We start from the raw sequence: 13,733 nt of genomic DNA, 5'->3' as shown, positions 1-13,733 counted from the left end.
TATGTTTGTCAATTTTTTCCATATTTACTAAACATATATTCACTTATCAAAGCTTTATTTATAATTTTAACAAAGTAAGATTGAAATAATATTCATGTAACAAAAAAAACCCCGAAAATACGAAAAATCCGACAAAACTGAACCAATCCAAACCGATATAGTTAGTTTGATTTGGTTTTGATAAAAACCGAACCAACCCAATCCATGTACACCTTTAATATTAATATAGTTTGACCTGTTATAGCGGGTTATTAACATTTACTTTTAAGAGGTGTGAATATACTAGAGAAAAATCACTATTTATAATACTAAACTTTTTCTTAGAATCGTTTTCTAAATTAGGATTTTATTGAAATATTAAGCACTCACCTAAATTACAGTAATCTGCAATTTTATTTTATTTTATTTTTAGTTTCTGGAAGTTCCTACCAAACAATGAACTTGGAAATTACCCAAGAAAGCAAATCATTAACTGGTAAATCACATGCATTGTCATTGATAATAAATGATAAATTCACATTTATTTTTACTTTACAAAACATGGGCAGCTAGCTTTACCATACAGATATTATGTAAAAGCAACAAAAGTTTATTGGATGTTAAAATCTCATTTTATTTTTTGGTATTTGTGAAATTCCCGAGAATTAGTAACACACAATTTAAAACTCGAAATATCTTTTAGTTGATTGGAGTGATATCTCTAGTTGTATTAAAAGTAAAAGCTCAGTCTACTAATAATATTATCCGCTTTAGGTCTAGGGTCCGCAAAACTTTAAAATGCGTCAATAAGATTTAAGGCTTGTTTATATGTATACTCAGCATCTCTTTCGTATTTTGTTAATGTAGGATTTGCTTGGGTTATCGCGGTAGATCTTTGTATATTTTTATTTGCTATGTTTTATTTTAATAATTGACTAATTTCTTGTATATAAACATGTTCGATTATGTCATTTTGTATCACACATGTTTGTCTTGCAGTAGTATACTTTGCCCCCTCTAAAAGTTGACTCTTAGTGATATAAAAGATTTTGACTTTTAACAAGATTCCTCGTGACGAAATGCATACTTGTTAAACGCATAGTACATTATTCCACTCAAAATACCATATCAAATATATATAACAGTATTAATGTTGTCAAATTCACGGGATGTAACACAAACAATTTCATAAGTGTTGGATAATTGAAAATACTAAGAACCGATAAAGAAATCTGAGATATCCTTGCTCCCGAATGCTCCCGTGTGTCCCTAGGTCTAAAGTATATCAAAAATCCCAAAAATAACGTTTTTACATGTATTCATACCAAGTAGGGTCGTGCCTAGACGAAAATACCTTTTCCAACACGAAATAGGATTGGGACTCTGTAAAAATTGCACAAGTGCGCCGCATGGGGCACACGCCACGCGGGGTTTGTCAGAGAGAGTGCAAAATTGACAGCAGCAGAAAATAGGCAGCCGCGATTGTGGTGGATTCTCAGAGTCTGTGTTTTTGCTTCGTTTTTTAAGTCCAGACATGGTTCTCGACCCCCAAACGTGATTTCGGCTTAATCTCTTGGGCTTTTACTCAGACTTCAAAGCTCCAATTAGCTTGAATTTATTCCATAACATCTACATAGCTCGGAATCACTCCTACAAGGCATAAAATACGTAATTAATGGAAAGAATAATTTATTATGTATTAATATAGTTTGACATGTTATAGCGGGTTATTAACATTCACTTTCAAGAGGCGTGAATGTACTAGAGAAAGATAACACTATTTTTAACACAATTTCTTAGAATCGTTTTCTAAATTAGGATTTTATTGAAATATTGCACATCTCACCTAAATTGGAGTAATCCACAATCTTTGTTTATTTTATTTTTAGAAGTTGAAGCTACGAACATCGTATGATCCTTCCAAACAATGAATTTGGAAATTACCCAAAAAAGCAAATCATTAACTGGTAAATCACATGCATTGTCATTGTTAATAAATGATAACCTCACATTTTTTTTAGCATACAAAACATGGGCGCAGCTAGATTAACCATACAAGGGGCAGCCTGATGCACTATGCAGGGGCAGCCCGAGGGTCAAGCCACTAAAGCAAAGGCTTTAGGCCCCCAAATTTTGAAGGACCCAAATTTTTCCTTTTGTTTTCTATTTGTATTTGTATTGAGCTCCCGATTAATCTAGATTCGTATTGCATAAGGCCTAGTAAAAGAAAGAACACGTTTTAACAGGATTTATTTCAATCACATGACTCGAACCCAATATAAGGTAAGTTGGATCATATACATCTCACAACAATCTTTAGAGGTAGGGTCTAAATATATTGGGTATGTTAAAATTTTAAAAAAAGTTATTTCATAAAAAGTAAATATAACTTTTAATTTAGTATTGAAGTAACCATTTAAGCAAAAATAGGAGAAAGAGAATCACTCCCCCTAAACCGTCTTCGCGAATATAAAACTTTTCATTATATAAATTTGACGATTGACATCATTAGTGAGGTACCTATATTATTATTCTCTTTTTACATTTCTCACTAAAAAGTGCAATTCAATAGTCCAAGTCTTATTTTTTATCTTTCTCATAAAAAAACGGGTACTACATTCTTATATTCTCTTCTTGATTTCTACAAAAAAGCTTAAGTTCTCGAAGTTATATTGTTTTCTGTAGAAAAAAAGAGTTTTATTTTTTCTATAAAAAACAAAAGTTGAAGAGTACCGTTGAATAAAACTATATTGCGCATTTTTTTTTCTTTTTTTCCCCCCTCAGGTTTCAAGCATTTCAACAAGTATATTAGAACATCAAAAATTATTTTGATATCAAGTTATAAACTTCTTGAATCTAGTTCAATTATCTAAGATCAATAATATCTTAGGAGAGATTAAATTATTTATAAAAGAAACTATTAACAACTTTACATCTTAAAAAGATAGAAAAATAGACTTCCATTAAAAATATAGATGATTTTTTTTCTTTCTGATAGGCCCCACATTAAAAATTGGTTTTAGGCCACCAATTTTCTTGCGCCGCCCCTGGCACTATGTTCCCGCTATGCGCAGAATTCACGCAGCTTTATTTTGCATATCTGCAAGAGATTGTTTCCACGGCTTGAAACCGCGACCTCCTGGTCACATGACAACAACTTTACTAGTTACGTCAAAGCTCCCATTCAGCTCGACCATACAAAGATATTATGTAAATGCAACAAAAGTTTCGATTCATCCCACCTCCTTTGGCGAACAGATTGGATGTTACAATCTCAATTATTTTTTTGGTAAACGATCGAGAAATTCCCGAGAATTTGTAAACACACAATTTAAAACTCGAAATATCTTTTAGTTGATTGGAGTGTTATCTCTAGCGACTAGTTGTATTAAAAGTAAAAGCTCAGTCTACCAATAATATTGTCCGCTTTAAGTTAGGGCCCACACAACTTTAAAATGTATTACTAAGATTTAAGGTTTGTTTATATATATACTTAGTATCTTTTTCGTATTTTATCAATGTGAAATTTGCGAGTATCACAGTAGATCTTTGTATATTTTTATTTGCTGTGTTTTATTTTAATAATTGACTAATTTCATTTTTATATAAACATGTTCGATTATGTCATTTTGTATCACACATGTTTGTCTTGCGGTACTATACTTTGCCCCCTCTAAAAGTTGACTCTCAGTGATATAAAAGATTTTGACTTTTAACAAGATTTCTCGTGACGAAATGCATACTTGTTAAACGCTAGTACATTATTCCAATTGGGACAAATACCTTTAATTAATTCTGATCTGATAATATAATAGTAAAATATTGGAAAATTATCGGCTATGTCCATTTATAAGTAGCTTATTACAAAAATTGGTCAATTGATAAAATATTACTAATATTAGCCAAATTAGCCAATTAACTATTTGTAGTAAAAAAATATCAAATTTTTGCTTTGTTTTGAGCGAGTGTTATTAGAATAGATTGGGCACAACTTAAGGAGCTTGAATCTCAATTTTGGGATGATTTGGTGAAGTTTTGAGGTGGTTTGAATTGAAAATTCGAAGTAAAAGCTGAACATGAAAAAAAATGATATGTGTATCACACTGTGTATCACATATGTATCATATTTGTATCACATGTATATCCATGTATACATGTGTGTGAGATACATGCGTGATACATGTTTGATACTTGTGTCGCAGAAGACTTTTTTGAACTCGATTTAACTACGAATTTTGATGCAAAACCAATCCAAATCACCTCCAATCTTCCTCAAATTTTGTATATTGACTTATCTTTATATTTTCAATGAATTTCAACTATACCCATTGAAAAAGTTCCTTTTTTGTTTAGATTTTTGGAATATTGTATAGATTTTTGTATTTCATCACCTTATTTGCTACCCCGTCCATGAAATTTCCTTTCCATCTTGTATCTAATGTTGTTAATCACGCTTAAAAATATGGAAGCTGATTTTTGCATGTGATTCTTTGATAGAAAGAACCCTATTATTTGGTTTTTCAATTTTTGTTGGCTAGTTTTGGTAAGTCTATGACTAATGAGGTTGGTAAGTTGAGATTTATTTGGAACATTTGTATAAGTTTCCCTAAAATATTTATTATATACTTATTGGTATTTGACAAAATCTCAGCATCTTTTCGACTTGGTGCGTTGGAACATCTAAAAACTAGCTAGTCAAACTTAAAAAGAAAAAGAAGGGTTTATACGTTGGTAAAAAATTACAAACACACATTACAAAAATAATAACTACGTCTCAGTCTCAAATAAATTTAAATCGACTCAATCTCAAATAAATTTAAATCGACTATATGAGGCGCAATATTATACAAAAAATAAAAAATCTGAAAGTTCTCTATATTATTTTCTGCTTGCATAAGAATCTAATAGGGCTAAAAGAGTATTAGAAAGCATAGGCAATTGTGAGGTCATAATTTTCGTTAAAGTGTGTCAAAATATATAAAAGTAAATATATCAGGATATTAAGGAGAGTTAATACATCGTAAAGATACATATATTTTTTTTTACCTATCTACATAGTGTATTTTTCTCGCGAAAGGGTGTAATTTGACACCCCTTCCTATAAGGTGGCTCCGCCACTGAGCATAGGACCTAAAGTAAACATATTAACAACTCTATAATATATTTTCAACTAAAGTAAACGTATTATGCGCACAAAATATTAATAAACAAAAGCGAAAATTTATCGCGGTCGAACCCAATAGCTTTTGTTTAAACTCTATATTTGTATTTAGAAATTCAATAAATATATACAAATTATTAATTTAAAACCTAGTAACTTCAAAGGATTATAATTCCGAACCTATAAGGTTCAAATCCTAGCTCTGCCTCTATAATTTGTATTAATTAACTATAACTTACTCAGTTGGTGTAAACACTAACCTAAATTTGAATGCAAAAAGTGAAAAATCATGTAATTAATATAGTAGGATTGTTGAAGAGGTCAATTGTATGGTCTTTGTGTTTTGGCCACCAGCTTGGAAAACTTTTTGAAAAGTCTTGGTTATTCAATGGCAGCTAGCTAGTTAATGCATAATAAATTGGACTTCTTCTGTTGTTATTTCCTGCAGGCTGCCTTAGAACTGGAGGCCCCTTGACCAACTAACTATTTTTTTTTGTGGTTTCCATATGGTATTCGGTATTCGTATTAGGTCCGATTAAATCCGAATTTGTACCAGAAAGTCCCACTTTAGAGGGTAAAGCGCACCCTAACAAAGGCGATTCCATACCAGAGACCTCAGGTTAGTTAGTTAGATTGTTAGACCAACTAACTATATTCTCTTTTGTTGTTGTGTGGTTTCCGGAGAGATGGGGAGATTGACAGGGATGTCAAGTACCTAGGGTCTATTATCCAGGTAGATGGGCAGATTGACGGGGATGTCACGCACCGTATTGGGGTGAGGTGGATGAAATGGCGGTTAGCATCTGGGGTCCTGTGTGACAAGAGAGTACCACCGAAACTCAAAGGTAAGTTCTACAAAGCGGTGGTTAGGCTGGCTATGTTATATGGGGCTGAGTGTTGACCAGTTAAGAATTCACATATCCAGAAGATGAAAGTAGCCGAGATGAGGATGTTGAGATGGATGTGTGAGCATACTAAACTGGATAAGATAAGGAATGAAGATATTCGGGAGAAGGTGGGCGTTGCTCCCGTAGACGGCAAGATACAGGAAGCGAGGCTTAGGTGGTTTGGACACGTGCGGAGGAGAACCATAGATTTCCCGGTTAGGAGGTGCGAACGGTTGGCTTTGGCAGGTACGAAAAGAGGTAGAGGGCGGCCTAAGAAGAATTGGGGCGAGGTGATCGGGCAAGACATGACGCATCTTCAGATTTTCGAGGACATGGCTCTTGATAGGAACATGTGGAGATCGAGCATTAGGGTTGTAGGCTAGGGGTAGTGTATAGTTTTTTCCTCTTTGTACCGGGTAGTCTGATAGAGCTTTACCTATGTTTGGTAGCGGCATAGGTTGTATTCACACGCTATTTTGTTGTTTTGCATAGGATTGTATTACTGCACTCCTTTTCACTTATTTGGTATATTTTAAGATATTATTATTACTTCTCATGCTTCTTTTGTTGTTACAGATATCTTCTTGCATTTCTTTTTTGATATTATTATCTCTTTTGCTGAGCCGAGGGTCTCCCGAAAACAGCTTCTCTGCCCTTCGGGGGTAGGGGTAAAGTCTGCGTACATCCTTTCCTCCCCAGACCTCGCTAGTGGAATTTTGCTGGGTATGTTGTTGTTGTTGTTTGTTGTTGTGTGGTTTCCATCTGGTATTCGGTACCCGCATTGGACCCCGATTAAATCCGGATTCAGGCCGAAAAGTCCCACTTTAGAGGGTAAAGCACTCCCTAACAAATGTGACTCCATACCAAAGACCTCAAGTTAGTTAGTTAGACCAACTAACTATATTCTTTTTTTTGTGTGGTTTCAGTCGAGTATCCGGTATCCGCATTAGGGGTCGATTAAATTTAGATTCTTACCGAAAAATCCCATTTTAGAGGGTAAAACGCTTTCTTACAAAGGAGACTCTATACCATAAACCTCATGTTAGTTAGTTAGACCACCTAACTATATTCATAGTGATTGTTTTTTTTTTATTCTTCTTTTATTTTCTTTTCCTTTTACACAATAATATTATAAAAATTGCAATTTTTAAGTAAATGAAAATTAGTTGCCAACTAAAAAAGACAATAAAAGAAACAATAATTAGAGGAAGACAAGGTATATACTACATCCACTATGGATAATATTTTAATGTTAAAAGATTAATAAATATTTTGATGAGCTACTAAAACTTATAAAATTTATTATTTTGTGAGAATGTTTAAAGGGACAGATGATTGAAACCCATTGTATAATACTAGACTACATTTTCAAATTTTTTTAATCTTGCTTTTTTATGCTCATTTTCAACAAAAACAAAAAGTAAAAAGGAAATAAAAATAGGAAGTATTAGGAATTTAGGATGACCTCAAACAAGGGGCAATTTGCCTATTTAATTTCGAGCAACATACCCCCTAACACCACTATTTAATTATTTTTCTAGGTGGAAGGTTTCTTTATTTGATTTTTCCATTAGGCCCATACCTTATTTAATTATATGAAAATTTTTGAGTGGCCAAATTTGTCCATTAATTTAGTACTTTCTCCGGTCTATATAATTTCCCTTTTAGTATTTTTTACCCTTTTGGAGAAAATATTTAACAGCTTAATAATAAAACTTTTTTTTGCTTAAACTATTATTTAGTTTTTCCTTAAAAGTTTCATTAAATTAAGACTTTAATGATTTGAGCAGCAAAGGTAGATTTGAAAAACTAAATATCTTTTTCTAATTTTTTCAAACGCTAAATATTTTAAAAGAGATTTATTAGCAAAAATAACTTATATTTGAGAGACGAAACTGTAAAATCTTTTTTGCACTCGATGTTTACATATTCGTTAAGTCATATATTAAGGTGAAACTATAGATTAGTTAATTATGATTTTGTGATGAAAATGAACGTAAAAATACGTATAATCTATACATTAAATTGGTATAAATATCGAGTGCATATGAATTTGTGCCGAAATAAATAGCCTTTAAAAGTATATTAGGGACCTTAGCATGGTCAGAAATAACTTTTATGAAAATAATGGGTCCCTAATTCCCCAAAAATTGCCAATTCCACTTTCCTCTTTGTCTACTGGCACATGTAATTTCCTTTCCTTTTCCTTCTAGTATTTGAAAAAGAAAAAATTGACTTTTCCATTAATATTTTCTTTCCAAAAATCCACCTCATTTGAACGATCTAGAGTTTGCAGACCTCCTTTTATAGCAGTTTGGCGGCTAATATATAACATGGTTTTAAGTTATATATAAACAATTTAATTTCACTTTTATATATTATATTATATTATATTATATTTTATTATATTATGTTATGTTATGTAAATATTTTTTATACAATTAATGCCTAAAAGTAAAACTCGAAGATCAGTATAGCCCTTCCCCAAGTTACAAGTTACATTAAATCACATTAAATTCATATTATATGCTTAAAATAATTCTTACAATAGTCTTTATATAGAAAGTTACACTTACTATAATTATATTATTATATAGGGGCTTAAATAACCGCTCTCTATATTTAGCACGCGTGGATGACATATATGGAAGGTTGACTTATATTCCAAGTTGTAACAAAAGCATGATTTTTTTTTGGGGGTATTTTTTTTGGTATATATATTAGACTTTATTTAATACTTGGTTTATAAATATGATTAGTAATAGGTACTTAGTTTGCCACTAGATTTACTATAAAATCTTATTTCTTCATTCAAATATTATTTCTTCTTCTCTCTTCTATGTGTGTTTCTCTTTGTCCAAAGACAATGAAAAATCAAGATCAAAACTCCATAGCAATGGCTATCAAGCTATTTAACACCCCATTAAATATTCTAAATCTTTTTTCTTCTTTCTTTTTCTTTGCTTGTGGTTTAACTTGTGGTATTATTTTCACTTTTTATTTCAAGAATTTTTATAGCCTCAATTTACAAGTCATTAATAGCCAAATATTATCATATTCATCTTCTTCACAATCCTTTTCACCACCATCTCCACCACCACCACCGTCATCGCCGCCGTTGTCGCCGCCACCCCGAGTAGGGTTGAATGAGTATATTAAACCACCTAGTTTACTTCAACATGATATGAGTGATGAAGAATTATTATGGAGAGCTTCTATGGTACCAAAAATTCAAGAATTTCCATTTAAAAAAGTTCCAAAAGTTGCTTTTATGTTTTTAACAAGAGGGCCAGTTTTATTATCACCACTTTGGGAAATGTTTTTTAAAGGAAATGAAGGGTTTTACTCCATTTATGTGCATTCTGATCCTTCTTATAATCAATCACAACCTGAAAGTCCGATTTTTCATGGCAGGAGAATTCCAAGCAAGGTCAGTTTCTTTGTTTGTTTGTTTTTTCATTTTTATTTCAATTTCTTTCATATTGTTTTCAATTAGTAGTTTAGCTTGTTGCCGAGGGTCTATCGAAAACATGTCTCTCCACCTGCATAAGATAGGGGTAAGGACTGCGTACACACTACCCTATCCAGATTCCACTTATGGGATATACTAGATATATTATTGTTGTTGTTGTTGTTGTTAATTCGGTGACATAATAACCTATAGTAATATTTAAGTGGAGAAAGATAGAGGACACTATGTGGACTCGTTATCTTCCGAGTTTTTTTTGAACAATGCGCTTTCTGAAACACGTACGAGTAAGGCTGCATACTCTCTACTCTTCCGAGACCCTACTTAAGAGATTATACGGGGTATGTTATTGTCGTTGTTGTTGCGCTACTGAACTTCGAGATTATTTAGAGAAATATTTTTTATGGTAAATTAGTATTAAATTTTTTGTTAATGGGTGTGCAAAAACTTTAAAGAATAAATAATGTGGTAGAAAAGTAGTATTTTTCTTAACAATTAAGGCTGCTAGAATTCATAAGGTGGATAAAATCTTTTTTTGGCTTATAATATTTGTCACTATACTATGCTACGCTGGAATTTATGTGTCATTAGTGGGGCAAAATAGTAGACCATTTTGTCACATTAGTAAAGTTTGTGTAGGACTCTGACAAATTAAAAAATTAATGGAATTAAAAAAGAATAGTTAATGAAGGATATTTAAGTTATTGAATTGTAAAGAAAAGAATGGAGTGAAGTCTAAGGGCTATGATTCTTTCTGTTATGAAAAGTCAAGACGAAGTCGAGAATCATCACGTTCTTTACTATTCCAAAAGGATTAGTCAATAAAGAAAAGCAAAAATGATGATTTAAATGGATCTAAATTTAAAAGAAATTAACGACTTTGAAAAGAATTCGAGGATTAACTTTTCTAAGTGGATTTATTAGAAACCTAGTGGTTTTCTAGAAATCCTAGTTGTTGGATTTATTAGCAAAAACGACCTGTTCTTGGTCTCAATATCGTGTTGAAATTTCCATCTCATTATGAAAGAATTTTTTTTAGAAATGTATTTTCTTAATCGCTCCCAAAAATAGTAGCCAGCAAATGATATATATATATATATAACTAGCAAATGCAATGAGTTTCTGCCAACCGACTAATTTTTATACTTTGCCCAAAAATTTTAATGTCTTACATTTGTACATTGTGACCAATTGATTTGCATGGCCGGCCCTTGGGTCTTAGGAGAAAATACAAAAATGATATTGTATAGCCGCTCTTAAAATAATAGTCGAAAAATATATATTTTTTGTATATATTCTGTATGTTATATATAAAAGTTATACAAATTTTATATACTTTTTCGGCTACCGAATATAAATAACTTTTGACGTGAGCTATACGTGAAAAAGACCCTAGGAAAATGTAAAAAATAGCATGGGCTAGCCAGTTTTCAAATTGGTCATTCAAAATTAGCCAGCATTTGCAAAATTATTAACGACTTAAGTTATACGTTTACTTAATTTTTATAACAAGTTATTTACTTACTGATCAATGTGTATTAAATTTGGCACCATTCTTCGTAATTCGTATTATGTTATAATATATGTTTCCTATAGCAGCACTTTAATATAACAATCACAAAAAATCAAAACATGCAAGGTTGTTATAGAGGTCTGACTATATATAACATTCTCTTTTTTTTACTCTTGGGGTTAGAAAATTTTTTAAAAAAAATCATTTCACATACTGAAAATTCCAACATTAGAAAGCTATTGTTTTAATTTTCTATGTGCAACTTGCTAGGAATGCAAGTTAATGTAGAACCCATGTGTGCTTTAATGAGAAGCAAACTACTCTATGGCCTTGTTTTGTTACAATCTTGTTAGATCAAACACCAACAAGTGTCAGTGGTGGAGCAATAAGTACTTTTTCATCTTTAACCAGAGGTCTCACGTTCGAGCTCTAGATATGGAATAGCCTTTATTAGGGAGCATTTTACTCCCAATATAGAACTTCTCAAAGTGAATCCGGATTTATTGGGGCTCCGATGCGAATACCGGATACCGATATAGAAATCTTGTTAGATCAAACAATTTGTGAGCCCAAAAATTTCACAACCATTAAAAGATATATCTCTTTTTGTAGCCAAAAGCAAGAGATCATTTGGCCATCTCTAATGCAAATGGTCCTACCCCCAACCTATTCTAGTAACAACTTAATGCTTCTAACTACCAAAAACAGATAGATTTTCTTGCTCATATTCCCTACTTGTCTGCTAACTATTACATCATATTTCTTCAATTATACATCTATAATGAACTAATACCATAAAAAAACAATAGCTAAATTGTTAAACACATTCTTTAATCTAGCATAACAAAACAATGTTTAACTTGCCTCTTCTCAAGAGAAAAAATTTACTATGCAATTTAACTTTAAGACTTGTGAAATAAAGTGAGGACTAAAATGTTTATATACCGTATCTTGCATTTATTGACTTGGTATAAACGCCAAGTGCGAGAAATTTTATAAGTTTCTCAAGCATAGACCTAACTTGTTTATTGCATAGTTGCATGCATTATTACTATTCCCTAACTGCTGCATGTTTCAGTTTGTCTTTCCTTCTAATTTAAGTTGTGTCTACCCAACTTTTAATGTAATTCACGTTAATATACATTTTTATAGAATCTACATAAAACCAAAATTATGTGTACAATGTACATTAGGGTATAAGTTAATTTCAATTAATCGTAGGAAAAGACTATGATAGGTTAACCAAATAACAATTTTAAGTTGTTTGGTGGCTAAATACCTACTATATATGCAGTAGTATAATGTACTCCCACCGTTATATTTTATGTGAACCTATTTCCTGTTTAGTCCGTTCCAAAAAGAATGACCTCTTTCTAAATTTGGAAACAATTTAGCTTAAATTTTCAATTCTACCGTTAATGAGAAGGTTTTATAGCCATATAAATACTCTGGGCCCCTTTCTGATGTGTTTAGGACCACAAATTACATTTATAAATCACATATAAGAGATTCCTTCAATTGAATCTATAGTCTTTATATGTGAAGTAGTACAGTTTTCATTCTCCTTATGTATTTAATGTGCTTTTAATGTAATTAAGAGCAAGAAAAAGTTTACCTACCCACGATGTTTACACCAAACCGACATTGATTTACCATAGTTAAGTAAAAGATATTTGAAGCAAAAGTACATATTCACTAACCATGGTTAGCCATAGAAGTGCATATGAGATGTAAATATCGAGTGCGAGTAAGTTTTTTTCTGAATGAACATGCGTAGTTGGTTCCGGTATTTATAACCCAAGATGTATGTATTTAGTACTTGGCAAATATATTAGTTTCTTACTTAATTTCTTGCAAAAGTTCAATGATAAAGTTTCTTGATAGTGTTATATTAATGTTGCATATTTAAAATTTGTTCTCTTGACCAATGCAGGAAGTGGAATGGGGCAAAGTAAACATGGTAGAGGCTGAGAAAAGATTACTAGCAAATGCTCTTCTTGATATCTCAAACCAAAGATTTGTTCTCCTTTCAGAGGCTTGCATTCCATTGTTCAATTTCTCCACAATCTACACTTACGTAATGAACTCCACGAAAAGTTTCGTGGAGACGTATGATCTCCCCGGCCCAGTGGGCCGAGGTCGATATCGTCCTCAAATGAGCCCAACAATCAAGAGTCAACAATGGATGAAAGGGTCTCAATGGTTCGAAATGGATAGAGATCTCGCTATCGAGGTCATTTCAGACAAGACGTATTTTCCACTATTCCAGAAATATTGCACAGGTTCGTGTTATGCTGACGAGCATTACTTGCCGACATTTGTGAGCATGAAATTCGGGAAGAGGAATTCGGGTCGGACCTTGACTTGGGTCGATTGGTCGAAAGGCGGGCCCCACCCGGCCCGATTTCATAGGTCAGATGTTACTGTTGAGTTTTTGGAGAAGTTGAGGAGTGAGAGCCAATGTGTGTACAATGGTGAGAAGACAAATGTGTGTTATTTGTTTGCAAGAAAGTTCACTACTCATGCTTTGAGTAGACTTCTGATTTTTGCACCAAAGGTTATGCATTTTAACAGATAATAATAGGATTAATTAACACATTTTTATGTATATGAAAAACCAATTCTTTTGTAACAAGTGATCACATGATCAATAATTTTTCATTGTTTGATTTTTCCATCAGTTCAACAATGTCTGATGGGAAAAAATAAATCATAGTCTTCATT

At 32.2% G+C, this 13,733-nt stretch overlaps 1 protein-coding gene across 1 annotated transcript; it reads left to right on the top strand.

Moving 5' to 3' along the window:
- Positions 1-8,788: 8,788 nt before the first annotated feature.
- On the top strand, positions 8,789-13,722 carry LOC107766950 (glycosyltransferase BC10). The gene is made up of 2 exons (XM_016585865.2): positions 8,789-9,457; positions 12,943-13,722. The coding sequence occupies exons 1-2, from the start codon at positions 8,867-8,869 to the stop codon at positions 13,585-13,587; spliced, it is 1,236 nt and encodes a 411-aa protein (XP_016441351.1). The 5' UTR covers positions 8,789-8,866; the 3' UTR covers positions 13,588-13,722.
- Positions 13,723-13,733: the final 11 nt, after the last annotated feature.

The sequence above is a fragment of the Nicotiana tabacum genome, chromosome 20 (assembly GCF_000715075.1).
Source record: "Nicotiana tabacum cultivar K326 chromosome 20, ASM71507v2, whole genome shotgun sequence".
Classification (NCBI taxonomy): domain Eukaryota; kingdom Viridiplantae; phylum Streptophyta; class Magnoliopsida; order Solanales; family Solanaceae; genus Nicotiana; species Nicotiana tabacum.
This window is presented reverse-complemented; position numbering and strand designations above follow the sequence as displayed.